General features: G+C 34.7%; 1 protein-coding gene across 1 annotated transcript; it reads right to left on the reverse strand.

The window, feature by feature from the left end:
• Position 1: 1 nt before the first annotated feature.
• On the reverse strand, positions 2–5,922 carry LOC106099798. The gene is made up of 5 exons (XM_013278462.1): positions 5,708–5,922; positions 3,324–5,476; positions 2,187–3,242; positions 556–2,111; positions 2–441 (listed from the first exon to the last, which is right to left on the reverse strand). Exons 1-5 carry the CDS (start codon positions 5,870–5,872, stop codon positions 149–151), a joined length of 5,223 nt encoding a protein of 1,740 aa, XP_013133916.1. The 5' UTR covers positions 5,873–5,922; the 3' UTR covers positions 2–148.
• Between the last annotated feature and the right edge of the window lie 11,477 nt (positions 5,923–17,399).

Here is a 17,399-nt window from a genome sequence, read left to right on the forward strand (position 1 = left end):
ACTAGGAACTAAAAATATTGTAATTTTATACATGTAAAAAAAATAAGAAATATATAGATAATTACAACAAACATTGTAAAAGGATTATAGGTAACGAATTATTATTTCTATCAAATATTAGATCCTCAAAAAACATGATAATAAAATATTAAATTTGTTCATTCTCAGTAAATACGACTTTGTATGTGCGTATATCCAAACCGCATTCAGAGGTGAAAGTGACTGAGAATTTCTCAGGTTTATCGCACACGGGTACCGTTATTGGCAGGGCTAAGGTGTCTTCAGTGTGCTGGGCAAGTGTCACTCGGTCGATTCGCGGCTCCAGCGAGCGCGCCGTCACACGAAACGAGGTCTCATTGCGCAGAATGTGTTGCACTTCGGATATATTTGTACCACCTTCAGCTAAAAGCATACCGAGAACAACCCTTCCTGTTGATGTTTCTGCAAATTCAAAAATGTTCATATTAGATCTCAAGAAAGTTCTTGTACTATAAAAAAATATTTACAGACATTAGTTATTAACAACATTATATTATAATTAGTAAATATTTATACCTATCAATTGATCAAAGTTTTCAACCATCTTTTCGGAAGCCCTTTCTGTTATTGCTCCGCGTAAGGATTTTATCATAATGTCATTGCGATGAGGTATTATCAGAAAAGTAGTGCGGTAACATTCACACTCTTTCCCGCAGCTGCAAGGAGGCATCGGCCATTCAGGAACTTGGACATACAGCGTATCGAGATATATGTCGCATCGTGGTTGTGACGTCACTTTTATAAAGAATTCTCCAACATTACTTTTAAACCAGATCCATGTATTACTGATTTGAGCATTTAAACAGAACATAAGAAAATGAACCTTATGTTCCACAACTTCTTGTCCACTTTCTTTAGGCATACCGGGTAATGTTACTTCTTTGTCAATAAGATGAAGTCGTGTTGCATAGAACTTACGCTTTGGATTAGCTTCAAGTACTACAGGTAAAAACGGTTCCTCATCTAAGATGTACATTGTAAATGTAGACGTAGCTGTGAAGGGAGACGAAACGAAAACATCAACTCTTTGTTGTCGATAATTAGGCCCCGAAACCTTGCATTTTCTTAAAGGGGCGAAAGTCTCTACTTTCCCGGAGAGCATAAATACTATGTAGGTATCAAAAATTCGTGTTTTATTATACCCATGTACTAACAGAATTGATTTACATTCATCAACAAAGTTAGCATTGTAAGTAACATTGACGGCAACTTTTTTACCACTCTCACCGGCAACTATTTTTTCAACGCTAAAAGTATTCTTTGAATTATCAAGCAGGAAATACGCAAGGGTTAAAGATTCTTGACTTGCTGGATTTATTGAAACTCTACGCGTGGAACTTTTTAATAGTGGTGGATTAAATTTTATTGTGTCCTTCGGTTTGAACATTGGCAAAACAACATATAAAGTAATGGATAAAAAAAACATTTGCAAGAAATTTGGTTCAAGCAACTCTAAACAACTTATCGGAAAGTTGAGCCGTAAATGGTTGATAGCTTCAATGATTAGACAAGCATTATTAATTTTTCCATTATCAGTGTCACACTCACTTTCCATACTGTATATAGAGAAGTGGTCTTTTAGAAATGAACAGTGATTTAAAAATGCTGCAATGATAGCAATACCGTCACATAAGTCGGTTGTGATATTTTTTATACATTTAACCGTCTCCCCTTTCAGACATTGCGCGTAATGTGCTCTCAGCTGGTCGTTATACCAATTAATTAATGTATTTAATATGTCTCTTGGCTGTGAACTGACGCAAACACAATCAAAAAAGCAACTATCTAATATGAAAACCTTGTAGCTTTGCAAGATAAAGTCTATCCAACATTGTTTGTTTAATCTCTTGAACAACGTCATGTCATTTAAAATTTCCTGTATGAAACATTTATCTGCATTATTTTTTGGTGGTACATTTGACACATAAGTAACGAATTGGTCGTAACTTAAGAGAAACTTTGCCTCTAATGCCCATATGTTTGCTCCGCGAGATTTTAGTAACTTAATAATTTCTCCATAAACACCATGAATATCTTTCACTTGCCTGACTGCTTCGTCTGCGTCAAATACTCTGAAATAGATTAATTAATGTTAACTAACATCGTTATTATTACGGGTTGACAATTCTCACATTTGTAACACTTACTCCACTTTATGTATATGCTTTAGTAACGGTCCTGCAATCCTTCTAATGAAACTAAGATAAGAAACATTAATCCCTTTCGATTTTTCTTTTGCTTGAGATGACATAGCAATTGATAACGCATTAAGTGTTTCAGGAATTTTGGGATACAGTTCCTTTCTAAAACCCTGGTAAAACATCCACCTTTCAAGGAATTGAGAACTTTTATCCATGTAGTTATAGAGATCAATTTGAGTTTCTTCAGGATAATATGGGTATGGATTATCTTCATAGTGGACAATTGATTCTACATGTAAAGTGAGGGGGCAATATGTAAAACAGAATTTGATTTCTATGTCACAACTCGAGCCACTAGAATGTCTTAATGTAATCGTAGAAGAGGCAACAATTGGTTTTTCACTATAAACAGATATCTTAGCGCTTATAGATGTATTTTTCTTTGTCGTATTGTTTTCAATGATTTCATAATCTAATAATTCTACTGTTACAAACTTCTGTTTATTCGATGCAAAAGAAAATGAACTCAAATCTGCTTCAATATCGAGTGTGAAGGTTACAATATTGAACACTGTTTTACCAACATATATCGCAGGAAATACTATTCGGGATTTGCTTGGTATTAAGGTTGGCATTTCATTGACACCGACAAACGTTAGATTGTAATAAGGTGTCGTGTTTGTACCAAGATATAATAAAGCAACAGACACAAATCTGCCAGGTCCTTTAGGATGAAACTTCAAACAAAAGTTAGCGGCCTTTAATGTAATCAATTCGAATTTGAGGTAATTTTCAGTTGTCATAAGTAAACTTTCTTCGGATGTTAAATTTAAGGTGAAATTTGGCGGTATTTTTGAAATTAATATTGTAATGTGCAATGTGTGTTTCGAAACATTTTTCATCGTAAACTCAATACTGTTGTTAGCATTCATTTTGTATATTATTTCAAAATGATCAACAGAAAATTCTAGCTGTGGTAAACTTATTACACCATTGATGCGGCAAAAGCTGATTTCTTTATTAATCGATTTTAGTTTCACCTTTGGATTGTTCTCATACAACCTGAAATATTAATTTAATTATTACTATAGTTCATAGGTTTTTTTTAAACTATTATTGCGTTTATTATCAAATTGAACTTACTCCACGTTCTTTTCGATGTAGTATTTAAGATCATGTGATTGAGAATTAATTTCAGGTGGTCCTATTAATCCGTTTACTCTAAAAGGCATATAAAAATCGTATTCTCTTCGAAATGTTCCTTGAACTTGTATAAAAATTGTTTTAGTTTGTCCTCCTTCAATATCAAACTTCGTAAGTCTACATTTTTCATTACCTTTGTTATAGTAGACATTAAAAATCTCATCATCACCGTCGATTACCTCTATTTCAGATTTGACGTTGCAAGTATTTTGTATAATAACTTGTACATAAGTTAACATATTGCATGGTATGCGTGACATGTAAATATTTTTCGGTTGAATGTTTAATTTGGGCTCTACCACATTCCCGGTGACTGGAACTACAACATTCTCTTTATTATTAATTTTAAGTACCAAATCAAAGTTGAACTCTATTACACAAGTAATCTTTACAATAACATCAAAAGGTATTATCATCTTTGGTCCTATCACTCCACTCATAGGTTCTACTTTGATTCCGGGTAAAAGAGGTTCAACTACATAAAAGAAAGCAACTTCTCTTGAAGAATTTTCCAATTTGAGTTTTTCTACTGTTTCTAAATTTAATGCAATATCATTTAATGCTAAAGCTGTTTTTAAGAATTTGATGGAAAGTTTGCGTGTCACGATATAGAGTTCCACAGGAATGACTTTCTTTTCCAAGTTCAAGTCGATTTCAAACACTTTCGCTTTTGTAGGTCTACAGTTGTATATTACGTTACACATCCTGCAAGTATTTCCTGGGAGTGAGCCCGTACTTGGAACTACTTCGAATGGCATATCATCGTTTGGAGTATTCCACGTAAAGTCTACGGTAACATTAAAATAGTTGTGCATTTTTATCGGAAGTGATGTAATAAAAGCTTCCATGGTGACCATACCAAATTTTAAACTTTTATCAGACAACACGAGACTCGCGTTTCCAATTTGAAGTGTGTATAAATGTTGTCGGTAATATTTGTTATTTATAGTATATTCGAAGTAATTGACAAAGTTTCCCTCAGAATGACCGAAACAGAATAAGTTTAATTTTATTTCCTTCATTGCCTTTAACTTTACATGTAAGGTACGTTCTTTTCTTTCTGTGTAAAGTATATAGTCACTTTGAAAAAAATCTAGTGTGATATCAGACATACTGTTATTGTTAATAGTTATATGATTTTCGGCATAAGATTCTAATCCAACTCGACCGAATTCAACGACTGTAGGTTGGGGTAATATAAAGAAAACGTCATAAATTGATAGCAATCGAGGAAACGTTGTACAAAACAAATTTCCCGGTACCTTTGGTTTACTATCTACATCAATATAACACTGGTCTTTCTCTATGATTCTGTTTTCAGATACATATTTAGTTAGAGCGGACATTTTACAAACTGTCAAAAATTCTATAGCTTTCTTCTTATGCTCTTTGATTATAGATAGCTCTTCTTCGTCATAAGTGTAGTAAGGATCCGGTTCATGTCGTAACGTATGTAATGACTTAGCAAGCGGAGGACGATATCTTTGAGCGCAAATAACTTTAATCTTGCACGAGATTTTGTAAGGTAAAATGTTATCATTGTATTCAACGGAATTATTACCCGTTGTCGGTTTATAAATGCTTTCATTAGGGTTTGTTATATGAAATTCAATTTGATTGTCAACTTTTAGACTATTAGGCTTTACTGTAATTAATATTTCTTGAGATGAGGCAGGTTTTATACAAAACACTTGCGGCAATACTTCGAAGCTGACTGATTTCAGATAATAGACCTTCGCCGTTGTGAACTTAGAATCGTTTCGTATCACTAATGGTATTGTGATTTTTTTACTAAGTGATACTTCTCCAAAATCTAATACCTTTGGTTTATGTGACATTTTAATATATTCAAATTGACCACTAATGTAATATCTTCCAATTTCAGCATGCCATTCATTATTACAACATCTAACTCCATCTACATGTATTAGTCTCAAATCAACAACAAATCTATTATCATTATTTTTTAATTGTTTAGGTCCCACGATGCATTCATTAGTAGGTTTGAAAGTTATTTCTATTGTATGATTGTCAATGTTCGTTATAATAAAAGCTCTATGCGATGCGGATACTTCGCGAGCCTCTTCGAATTTCTAGAATAAAAATAGTTATTATTTACATAAAATAGATAATCAATAAATTTAGTAACATGGTTTTGAAAGTAGCTGCTTGGTCAAAACTATTCCAAAAAATTAAAACTGGGACATTTGATAATTATTTATTCAAATTTAATTACTCAATGAAACGCAACGAAAGTGTGGGCTAAACAGATGGATGACGCGTCCATTATTACTAAGCAACTAATACAATAATAAGTTACCTACCATTAATGTGCCTTCGTGCATTGTTTTGAAATATGCTGATGTATATAGATCTCTCTCCACCCTAATCTGTTTTGATAAAGTTAAACCTACGAAACATATCGGAAATTCAATCAATTCGAAAACTTTAAATACGTTATCAGGTTCATACTTGTCGCAGTTTTCCATTTTTACTTTTAATAAGAGATATAAATTAAAACTTTTCTATATTAAAAAGATGAAAAAATTATCATTAAAATACATAATTAAAAACAGCAGTTTTCTGACAATTGACAAAATGTCAATATTGTGTTTTATTTTGTCAACAATTCGGCCAAATAGTATGTAATATTAACTTACAACCTTACTTTTGGTTAATTAGAAAGTTAATAACATTTATGAGGCCCGGTACGCGAAAAACATCTGCTGTGATTTTTGTAATGTAATTGTAAAAAATATCATCACAATTACAATTTCAAAATTTAGTTTCTTGACAACGGCGAGGCTAGATGAGTTGCGGCGCCCGGCGCCCGGCGCAGTGCCCCCGCGAACGGGATAACGTGCCGGAGTAATATTGTAGATGGATGTAAGCACCAGGGGTGTGTCGTACGACTCCGGCAAATTAGTTCGGGGCGGGGGAGCCCCGGCAGCCCCTCTCGCCCGAGGGTTTATCAGATTCGGGGGGTAAAAAATGACTTCTCAATGGGAGGTAGGAGGGTAGTGCGCAGAACGCGCGGCGTGTTGGGCGGGCGTGGGCGGTACCGCGCGGGGCAGGTTTCCTCCGCGCGCGGCCTCCGGTACGTCGCATCGCTCCCGGTCCCTTGCCGTCGCCTCGCTCGAGCTACTGCCGGCTCCGGGAAGCACGCGCGGCTTGCACGGAATGCGAAACTTTCGAGCTAACGCTCGATGTATGTGTGGTGTACCGAGGACGTAGTTGTGATACATGGAATCTGGATATAACGAGTTGGTGCAGGATTGCAGGGCCCGTGAGATCCCTATGGGTACGACTCTAGACATGCATCCGCTAGATCCGCCGCCGCCTGATGTACTCCTGGCGCTGTTAGCTAGAAATAAAGCGTTAGAAGGTGAGAATTATTTTCTATTGTATTTAACCATGAAAAATATTATCTTTGAATATCTATCATCGTTGTAAGCACAAAGAAAGCCAGATAATTGTAATGTAAAAGAGGCAACTCTTGTTGTCGAAGTGGAAGCAGTAAGCAGTAATCCATAAAGTAAGCTACAATTACCGCGTGGGACACGTGTCGCCGGGCACGCGGCAGGGCGGGCACGGAGTGTGCGTGTCCGCTTGCCGGCCGCGCTCGCGTGGGCCGCGGGCCCGCGGGCGCAGCGGTGGGCTGTGGGCTGTGGGGCTTCGCGTAATCAAGTTAAGTGCTCGCACAACACGGGAGCGTCGATGAGCTCTTTTCGATTTAAACGCCGACGCGCACCTATTATACCGATAACGTCGCACTTAGCAAATTGTTGTTATACGAGGGTATTGTTTGTAATGTTCGTATTAAAGTGCTATTTCTAGTATTACTGGTACACAATCACTTTTACATTAAATATGGGTAATTGCTATATTGCTATCTTTTATGTAGAATACTTTGTAAACCTTTTTAAATAGAATTGGATCAAGAAGAATAATTAAGATATCAGGGAAAAAACTTTAAGTTAGAAAAGAGAGTTGTTCATAAGTAGAATTGACCTCCATAGTAGCGCTGTACTGTATACTTATGCATTATTCTAAAAAGTTAAGTAATTCATTATTAGGTCATTTTAATTATTCGACCAACAAAACATCACTAACTGACACAAGGTATTTTTAACGTAACATAAATTTTTAGTGTGAGAAAATGATTGAGCAAATATTGAGCTATTATTTTATGGAACAGGAATGAAGTGGAGACGTCTCCTATTATATTACCACATTAACGCCGGAAGCGGCCACGTGTCGTCGCGCGCGCGGAATCGCTTCCTTCCGGTGTCGTATTTTCACACAACTACATGACTTTTAAAGTGTTTAACCACAATCACTCTTTAATCAAGAGAAATTAAAGTTAGAAATGAAAAAAATGACATATGTATAACATAGAGAGAGTTTTATTGGAATTTGTGGCGAACCAAAGGTTTGTAGCTTTGTATGCAAGCTACAAATATACAGCGTTGTAAATGCAATTAACTAGTAGTTTATTTTGAATGATAATAAGAAATTGTGATATAAAAATTCTCTTGTACAAATTAAATAATATAAGAACACCTTGAACTTGAACTATATTGTACTTATCCAAAATTATCAGTTTAAGTTTAATAAGACCCTTGCAAGTAGCTAAAAGAAGAGATTACAAATGATGTGGGCTAGTTGGGCAGAGTTCATCAGGTTCGCGGCGGGGGGCGACATCTGTCGGTAGCGACCCCTGCCCGACTTACCTATCGTGACCTACCTGACTTTTATGATCCTCTTTATTGCCAACTGCTTCTAAATTATTATGGCTTTTAATTTAGATGTATCAGGAGTACATAAGAGTAGTAACGATCATCACTCGAGTCCATACATTTAATAAGACTTTTTTTTAAACATTACTTATTTATTGCTTTCTATGATTACTAAATAGGATTGAAAAAAGTGATGTTTTGTGTTTTAAACCACGAAATAAAACTAAAATAAAAAAACGAGAGTCGTGAATCATGCTAAGTTTAAAGGTTCGAGTAAATTCACAACAAAAAAGACTACCCGTACGAAAAAATAATTATACCCCATTTTTCCATAGCTATAATCATAAGAAAATTCATATTTTTGTTGAATGATTTTGTATAGGGTGGATTCTTTGATTACGAGAACATAAAGGGCTTCTGTACAAAGCTCCCGGTGATCAGCTTTATCCCTTTGTTAGAGTTTTAATCAATCAGAGAGATGGCGGGACGTCGGTTGAATCGGTGAACTTGGAAATGTTAGTTTTACGGACGATTTTTTTACTTTTATTATCAACATAAACACCATAATATCGGAATAATGCTACTCTTTAGGTACTTAGGTATATTTAACGCAAGTTCATATTTTTTTAAATTGTATGTGTTACTAGCTGTTGCTCGCAACTTCGTCCGAGGGAAATTAAAAAATAAATATAAAATTATCTCTTTTTACTCTTGTTACACACAGATAAATTACCTTTCTAACTTTGAAATAATTTTTAAACTCGGCTCTGTAGTTTTTGAGTTATTTCAATACATAAAAAAATAAAAATCTTTCCTCTTTATAATATTACTGTATAAATAAAAAAAGTTATTTCTATATTACTTACTTTTTTTCTTTTTTTTTCTTTTATTTCTGTCAGAGTAGCATTGGCTATATTCAACATGACAATGTTCAACATGACAACATCACCCGTGTGAATTCGGGGCGCATCGTTAGATACCTGTAAAAATATATTGCACTGTGTACGAAATCAGCACCCGTCGCTATTAGGCGGCAATTTCGATGTTACTAAATAACTAATTGTGCTAACCAAATGATTTTTATCTTAACAAGAATATTTTTTCCCTATTAAATTCATATGAAAACAAAGTGGGTGCGGCGCGTGGGGCAGATGTTGAGGGGAACGTTGCGCGGGAAATTATATGGAGGTAGCCACTTTTTGACTTCATATTAAATTGAATGCAAGATAAAACTTTTGTTATTAATCTAACTGACGTAGACATCTTCAATAACGTGTTTATGTCTTCTTTGTGAGATTTACTATTTTTTAAATGTAATTTAGATTTGACGGGACAAGAACAGCAAATTTTCATTTAAGGCATAAACATGTAACAGTTTATTTTTCGTTATATAATGTTCATGTTAATTTTATTTAAGAAGACAGCAAAAGAAAAGACTTGTGGATAGGTTGGATACCCTTGCAGAGTGGCAAAGGATGGACAAATAATAAAATACCGTTCTTTTTGTTTATTATTACAAAAATCAAGGGCTAGAGTCGGTGTTAGGTTTTAGTTAGGTCTTAGAAAAAATTACGAAGTGGTTAAAACCGATTAATGAATGACAGAAGATCATTTAGTACTAAAGAATAAGTTAGTTGAGTGATTGCATTTAATCTGTCCTGTATTTTGTACAAAACTGTTACAAAATTTACTTAAAGGTATCCATAAACGTTTTCACCTCGACCTCATTAAACAATTACTAAAGACTGGCAATCCGCTTCAATGGGTAGTTGAAGAGAAAATTAAGAAGATTCACGACCTAAGGCTGCTCATTACTGCTCCGTATTAAAAGCGGGGGCCCTTCTGCTAGAATATGTATTTTTATGAGCACTCGGGTCGTATCTTCGTGCAAGTTTGATGCGAGCAATCTCGGCGCGGCCACCTGCGCACAACACGCCCGCTCTGACTAGGCTTCACAATTTGTGATCTTTACAAACGTGTTTCTGAACTTAATATTTAAAATTATTATCAAAGGCCACATGTAAATAAAAAAGTGTATTAATAGCTTAAAGTAACTACTATAATTGAAACACTTAGGTCCACAGACATATATTTTTTTTATCAAGTTGTTCTTAATTTATTATACAATTCTTTACCCATCAGTATCTACAAAGTACTGCATCATGTCGAATACAAATGTGATTTTAATGACCTAGCAATTATCGTCTTGCGTTAGACATTGTCGTTGCCATGGTAACCAATAAGACGGTCGTATGAAGGAAACACGGAAGTTATTCGATTACATAGTATAGAAATTAATTACAAAATATAAATATGTATACTACGTCATGTCGGAGTTATTTACTCTAGAAAAAATATTACAAATGCAATATTTAATATTTTTTATAAAATAAACATTATAAAATCCTGCAACCCGTTTGAAAATAAATTTTTATGATGAAAAATACTAACGAAACTGTTAACTGCATCGTTAAGTGATCTAAAATAATAACTTGTTAATTTTATTTGCACTGATAATAATAAGCGATGCATATTGTGAACCTGTACGTAGGCTACGAGGGGATATCTGCGAGGTTGTAGGGCGGTCTGTAATCAAGAAGAGTACCCCCGTCCCTTGGCGCCTCCCCTCCGCGTCTCCCCGCAACCCGCCGCACCCCGCCTGAAACCCGCCTAGAGGGCGATGCCTCAAAACCTTTATTGACTTTCCTTTCGCCGAAGAAAATATTCTAACATTTCTTTTGTTTATACAAAATGTCAATATCTCTTCAAACGAGCTGTCATATTAAAGGAAGGATTTTGGTTTCTTTGTTTTGTTAATAAGGATGTGATGTCTTTGAGATTTTTTTGTATCAATCGATTTGATCAACATTCTGGCCATTTAAGTCCATTTCCTTCGTGACCTCACGTAGAATGAGTGGCTGTACCAATTTTAATGATGTAAACTTAAAAACGATTAGTAATCTTCCCCGGTATATCAGTGGGGCTGTTTGTTTTATCCTCGAAATGTATTGACAATTGTACTATAGATATACATAAATAAAATTGTCAGTAATTTAAAAACTAATAAAAAAAATTACAAACAGCCATATAAATGAGTCTGCTGAATTTAAATTTGAATAAAAAGTGCAATAGGTTGTTTAAATTCAACCGACGTAATTTTTTTTTTTAATATAATGGCAAACAAATCACTGAACGGGAACGGCGAACCGCTCTAATGAATTAGAGCTTGAAATAATCATCGGCAAATACAAAATGCTGTGTAATTCCCGACATTTGTGCCAACAATCGGACTTGTAATGCACGGCTTTTGCAGAACAACAAAAGTTAACCTGTCTGCCCATCCGGCTAGACGGAAAGGGACGTATTTAGGGTTAGGGAAGCAATGACAAGCGGCCTCCCTAAAATGCACTCATTTTAAAACCAATGTTTCTACTATATTGAAAGAATACATTGCAATTTCAACCTTAACACAATAGGCATAAAGTGTAAGTGTTTGTTATTGCTACTCTACATTTGACGAACAGAAGTTGGCATATGTATTGAATGCCGCATGGTGCGATGACAGCCCGTACGATCATTATGTTCACTATACAGTACTATAGAGAGTAGACATTGACTTTTGACGTCGACTATAATAGTTCTAAGTTATCATACCAAATGTATTTTCTATAACACCAGAAAGATTGTAGACGAATTATTATTAAACCAGTTAACAAATAAACCTTTATTTTTTAATTTAGTATGAACTATACGTTAAGTTAGTAGGTTTTCCTTACAAGATTTTTTGCAGTTAAACTTGGTTAATATTAAATGCAGCTTGAAGTAATGATTTCTTATTTAATCATGGGTTTCCACTGTATTTCAACTAGCTGTTGCACGCGACTTTGACCTCGTGAAAATGAAAATGAAAAAGCGTGAAACTATAGCCTATGTTTCTCACTGATAACATGGATTTTAATGGTGTAAGAGTTTTTTAAATCGGCCCAGTAGTTTTTGAATTATTTCAATACATACAAAAATACAAATCTTTCTTCTTTTTAATATTTGTAAGTAAATAAGTATAGATGGTATAGAAGAGAATGGAAGCTATGACAATGTGTTTGTGGAAAGATGTTTCGATAGTGTGAAAGCCCACGCTAATTTTATACGGAAGCGCTAACGTGACACTGTTTCTTTGTTTTTATAACAATGTCGTTTGTGAGAGATTTCCCACGACAACTGATTAACTGACTGCCCGAGTTTTAACCCATTTTTATATGTACTAAAACCATACTCTTATAAAGCGAATGCTGCTTTGTTTATTAACAATTCTTTATTTCTTTTGAAATAAAGATTTTCGTTTTTCATACTTTAAGAAATAATTCAAGTACTTGATCATCACGTATAATATTATTATTTGCTTCAGTAGGTAAATATCGTATATCGCTTAAGCTTATTTATGAGCGAAATTTCACTACACTATAAAGTTAATCTCGGCCTATAAAGTCGCAAATCGAGCGATTAAACGGTCTAATAGCTAATACCATTAAGTGATAAATGCACTGGGCCGAGTATGAATAATTCCACGACACAGATACAATGTACGGCTTTCGCTAAACGGCTCCATGTTTTCAAAATCCCCATAGAGCAATAATATTCAATGAGGCACACGAGATGGTGGTAACATTCGAATGGGTAGGAAAGGGACGGCGATTGTCGAGGGACATCGGATGGCAAATCCTGGAGATTAGCGAGACGATAGCGACATGTGGCCTCGAAGCACTTAGCACTCCCTGTGACATCGCCGCGCGCCCGCTACAGTCCCCTTCCCCCTAACACGTACGACTTACACGACGCAATCTAAGTATTGACTAAATATATTTAAATTTATTTTTTCCATTCAATTTACAAATGTAAATAAATTTCAGTGTTTATCTGACGTGTTCATCATGTAAATCTGTCTAGACTTTAGAATAATAAATTGTGTATACTGTTGCATATTCTAAGATTTAATAACAAGCACAATAGAAAAAGACATAATATTATACTGATAAAAATAACATCTTGATAAATTTAAATCTTTTTGACATAGTGGCGTGGTTCTTATTTCTAGGGCTTTCAATAGAAAAAAGCCTTTTATTACTCAGCTGTCTAGACAGGTTCACATGAAGTCGAATACTATTCATCAGACAAAAACAATCTTTTAAAGCAATGAAAACTATACATGACATTTTAGGAAGGTTCTAGAATTAATGGAATTATAAATACTGGGAAACATCTTCGCATGTTAAACCAGCGAAAATATTGCATACAGAAATGTTATGTCCATATTGAATCGTTACACGCAGAACCTCTCTTCGCTACCCGTAAATTAAGTACAACATAGCTTTATTTTTCATAAACATTGTTTTTTTGTGTCACCTTAAACTCAAATATCCGGGATAGATTGCAAATTCGTCTCGATAGCATATTGGTAACCAAAAGTAATTCAATTTTATTTACGAGTGATCCATAAAATGCGGGTAATGTGTAGTTACAATACACAAGCACTCTCCAAATTTAGGGTACATTTGTTACTGATTTCATTTAAAGATTGGAACAGGATCGTATATAGCAAAGGTGTCCACTTGTAGTGATATAATCTCGGTTCTCTAAGGTCGAAGCGGGTCGTAGAACCGGGAGTATTGGGCGGCGGTGGAGCGTAACGACGGCTATGACGCCATATGCCCATCGCATTAGACTTCGCAAGCACAGGGCACATTACACCCCTTACAGATTGATGACGAATCCTCTATGCGTATTCAAACGCATTAAGCCATGTGATCATTCACTCAAATAGCTCGGAAACTTTAAGAAAGGGATTGTATATTTGCGTTTATTGAATTCTGTACATACGTAAACTTTAGGTTTTACATAAAAGTTGTATCTACATGGTTACTTAAGAAACCTGTATTGAAAGATTTAAATAATTCCTATACTAATTTTTACATTAATCTAGTTATACTAATATTATAATGAGGAAAGATTTCTATTTTGGGTTTTTGTATGTTTATATAATTCAAAAACTACTGGACCAAATTCAAGACTTTTTACACCATTGAAAAGGTATGGTATCACTGAGTAGCATAGGTTATGTTTTTCTATTTTTAATTTCACGCGGAGAAAGAAGCGAGCAAAAGCTAGTCTAGGATATGGCGATTGACTGTTAAGTTTCAATTGCCTAAAATGTATTGTCTCTTATGAAATATACACGGATTTAACTATCAAATAAATAAGGAGAGAATAACTGAATGTTTTTCTTTCTCACCATCGATAAAAACACAGACAGTTGAGAGCATGTCATTCGTTTTGTAGGGTCGTTTTCACCCTTGTTATACCACCAAAACACTTGGCACAAAAAGTGTAATGGAGTTTAGTAATGACCCCTCGCGGAGAGAAGCAAAATACTAACTTCAACCCGCTGGGAGAAATTGCATTGTTTTTTTATATTTATGAGTATAAATGTGAAAAATAAATCAAGCGTTGACATATTGCTAAATTGGAACGCCCAGTACTTAAAATTACCCTTTAAAAATATTATTATTGTAATATGTAAACTATTAAGTAGTTAAACCGAAAAAAACAACAAAGATTCATGTACACTTTAAGCACATGACTTGTAATTTACAGGTCTTGGGTTCGAATCCCGCCATGTACCAATGTGATTTTCGATTTTCGAAATCCATATGTACATAATTTACCCGACGTTCTTATAGTAAAGGAAAACATCGTTATACAACCTGCACATATTGGCAAAGAAATTCAAGATATGTGTCAAGTCGACCAACCACACTGGGCCAGCGTATGGCCCAGTCACCTATTGCGTAGAGTAGCCTCCGAGCCTCTCAGTGGGGACGCACGAGCTGGTGGTAATGTACACTTTGGAAATAAAATTAAGAGCCATGCTTCTATAAAGATGATATTTAACTTATTTCATCTAACTCAAAAGCTTTGAGTTTATCCCAACTGGAGAATAGAGCATTTTTCGCACTATGTATTCGTATTTTGTCTACTGTGATATTTTGTACCCATAGCTAGTTTGATAAGATAAATGTATAAGTTGCAATGATGTTATAATGACTGTAACTTATTGAAATCACTTAAGTCATCCCCTAAATAGAGAACAGTTCTGGTTAGGGAAGCCGCATATGAATCAAATGTTACACTAATACAGGCCCCGGGCTCGGCTGACCCTCGCAATTCAATTATCGCGCGGGGCTTACATTGATCTGCCGGGTGAAAGCGATACTTGTGAGAGATCGTTCCATTGTTTTTTCTCGCGGCCAAAATGTTACTCGTACTATGTATTTTTTAGGGTAAAAATTAAGTGTAAATATTTTGTTAAACGCATTATAGCAATATAGCATTATAGTCATAACTAATATTATATCTAACTTTTGCTCGCGTCTTTGTCCGTGGGGAATTTAAAAAAAAGTAAGTAGTACATGCGTTTTTCCAGACTATCCTTTACATCTATGTCAAATTTCATCGAGATTCGTTCACCAGTTTAGGCTACAAACTCTAACGAAGATTAAACCATGCATCCTACATCCATTTACTCGTAAACTTTCGCATTTATGATATTAGTAAGATAATAAATTTAGTATACAAGTCAACATGTTAATCTGATATAGACTTCAAGTTTGCATTATCATTTAATACTTCTACGATCAAGAAGTCCTCAGTTATACACAGTAAAGAAACAGAAATAATGTATACCTGAATAAGCCCTAGAGAAAACCTCTTTTTTTATTTAATTTGTTACGTATCTACTATTATTTTCCCTTGCTCTATTTATTTCCTTTAAGGAAACAGAGGTAAACAATTGCTTAGATGCATGTTATAAATAAACCGGATAACAGGTGCGTAGAGCGTCCGTGTTGCGAATACGGGCTCGGGTCTAACGTATTGTTTACCAAATTCAATTACGAACAACCGCAAGCTGACTTCGCTTTGATTCAACAAACTACTATGAATCAAGCCGAGCTACGTGTGAAAGTTCATTGTTTTCGTGTACACCAGCCACTAAATTTTTCCTTCGCTCGCACTTAATCTATACATGAATCAAGCTTTCATGTGAATACGTTTTTGGGATCTCGTCATATTCAAGTAAACAATGAAACAATGTTTTTTTATTAATGCGCTATTGCGCAGTATTTGATGAGAATATTATGAAAGCATAACGATTTCTCTAAATGAAGATATATTTATAATGGGTTATTTTAGCGCTATCGGTATATCAAAAATTTAACTACGTTAGATAAAAACGAGCAGAAATACATGCTTGGCCTCTCAATCTCAGTATTATTGTTTTTATCTCAATTTCAGCATTATGTTAAATCACATTAGTATAGATATTTCGATTAACACAAAAAAAAATAAAAGAAACACACGGATGTAATCTTGGCAATCGAACAAGAAGTCGATTACAAAGTTAAAAAAAATAGTGATGAGTTGCGCTGACATATGGCGTAGAGTAAAAACAAAACAAATCATTTATTGCGATGATGCCGTAGTAATTACCCATTAGTGTATAATAAAAACAATGGGGTGTACGGAGCCGGAGCGGACGCGCGTTCAAAGTGTACAATGTGCAATCCTATAATACTAATTAAACTATAATTAATAAATAGATTTTATTAGTAGTATAGCAAACGTAAAAGTAACAATAAAACTTATCGAAAAATGTATCCCTGCCTATGTCTAAAACCATTCTTCTAACATTATTCAATCTTACACTATTACTAAAAATTGTTATAACATTATTATTAAAACGTTAATAGAAGACTTTTAAATAAAATCTTTTAATAAGATGAGCAAAATAAAGTGATGTTTTAATATATTTTAATGAATGAAATGCGTAAGCACATTTATTGTTTTGAATTTCCCCAAATAGTTATGGTGTGGCGTGCGATATTATCTCCGTACAGGCGCCATCTGTCGGGCAGATGCTCTGACGTCACGCGAAGCCCTGCAGTAGGGCTTCGCCACGCGCCACAGCTGACCCATCCTGATTACATCGCCTCCGGAACATTATGATTTCCGATGTTACATTATGAAACTAAATACGGATGTGATCGAATTTGCTTCCGTGGAATTGCACAATACGTTACTAATATTGCACAGTGAATGTAAGAAAATAAGTTGTCTTGCTAAGACTACATTTGCAAAACATGTCGGAGTTTTTACGTATTGTAAGTAACTAATAAGCGTAAACACAAGTATATGCAATGATAAAGAATTCTAGGAAAATTACATT

The sequence above is a fragment of the Papilio polytes genome, unplaced genomic scaffold, assembly GCF_000836215.1.
Source record: "Papilio polytes unplaced genomic scaffold, Ppol_1.0 DF824102.1, whole genome shotgun sequence".
Taxonomy (NCBI): domain Eukaryota; kingdom Metazoa; phylum Arthropoda; class Insecta; order Lepidoptera; family Papilionidae; genus Papilio; species Papilio polytes.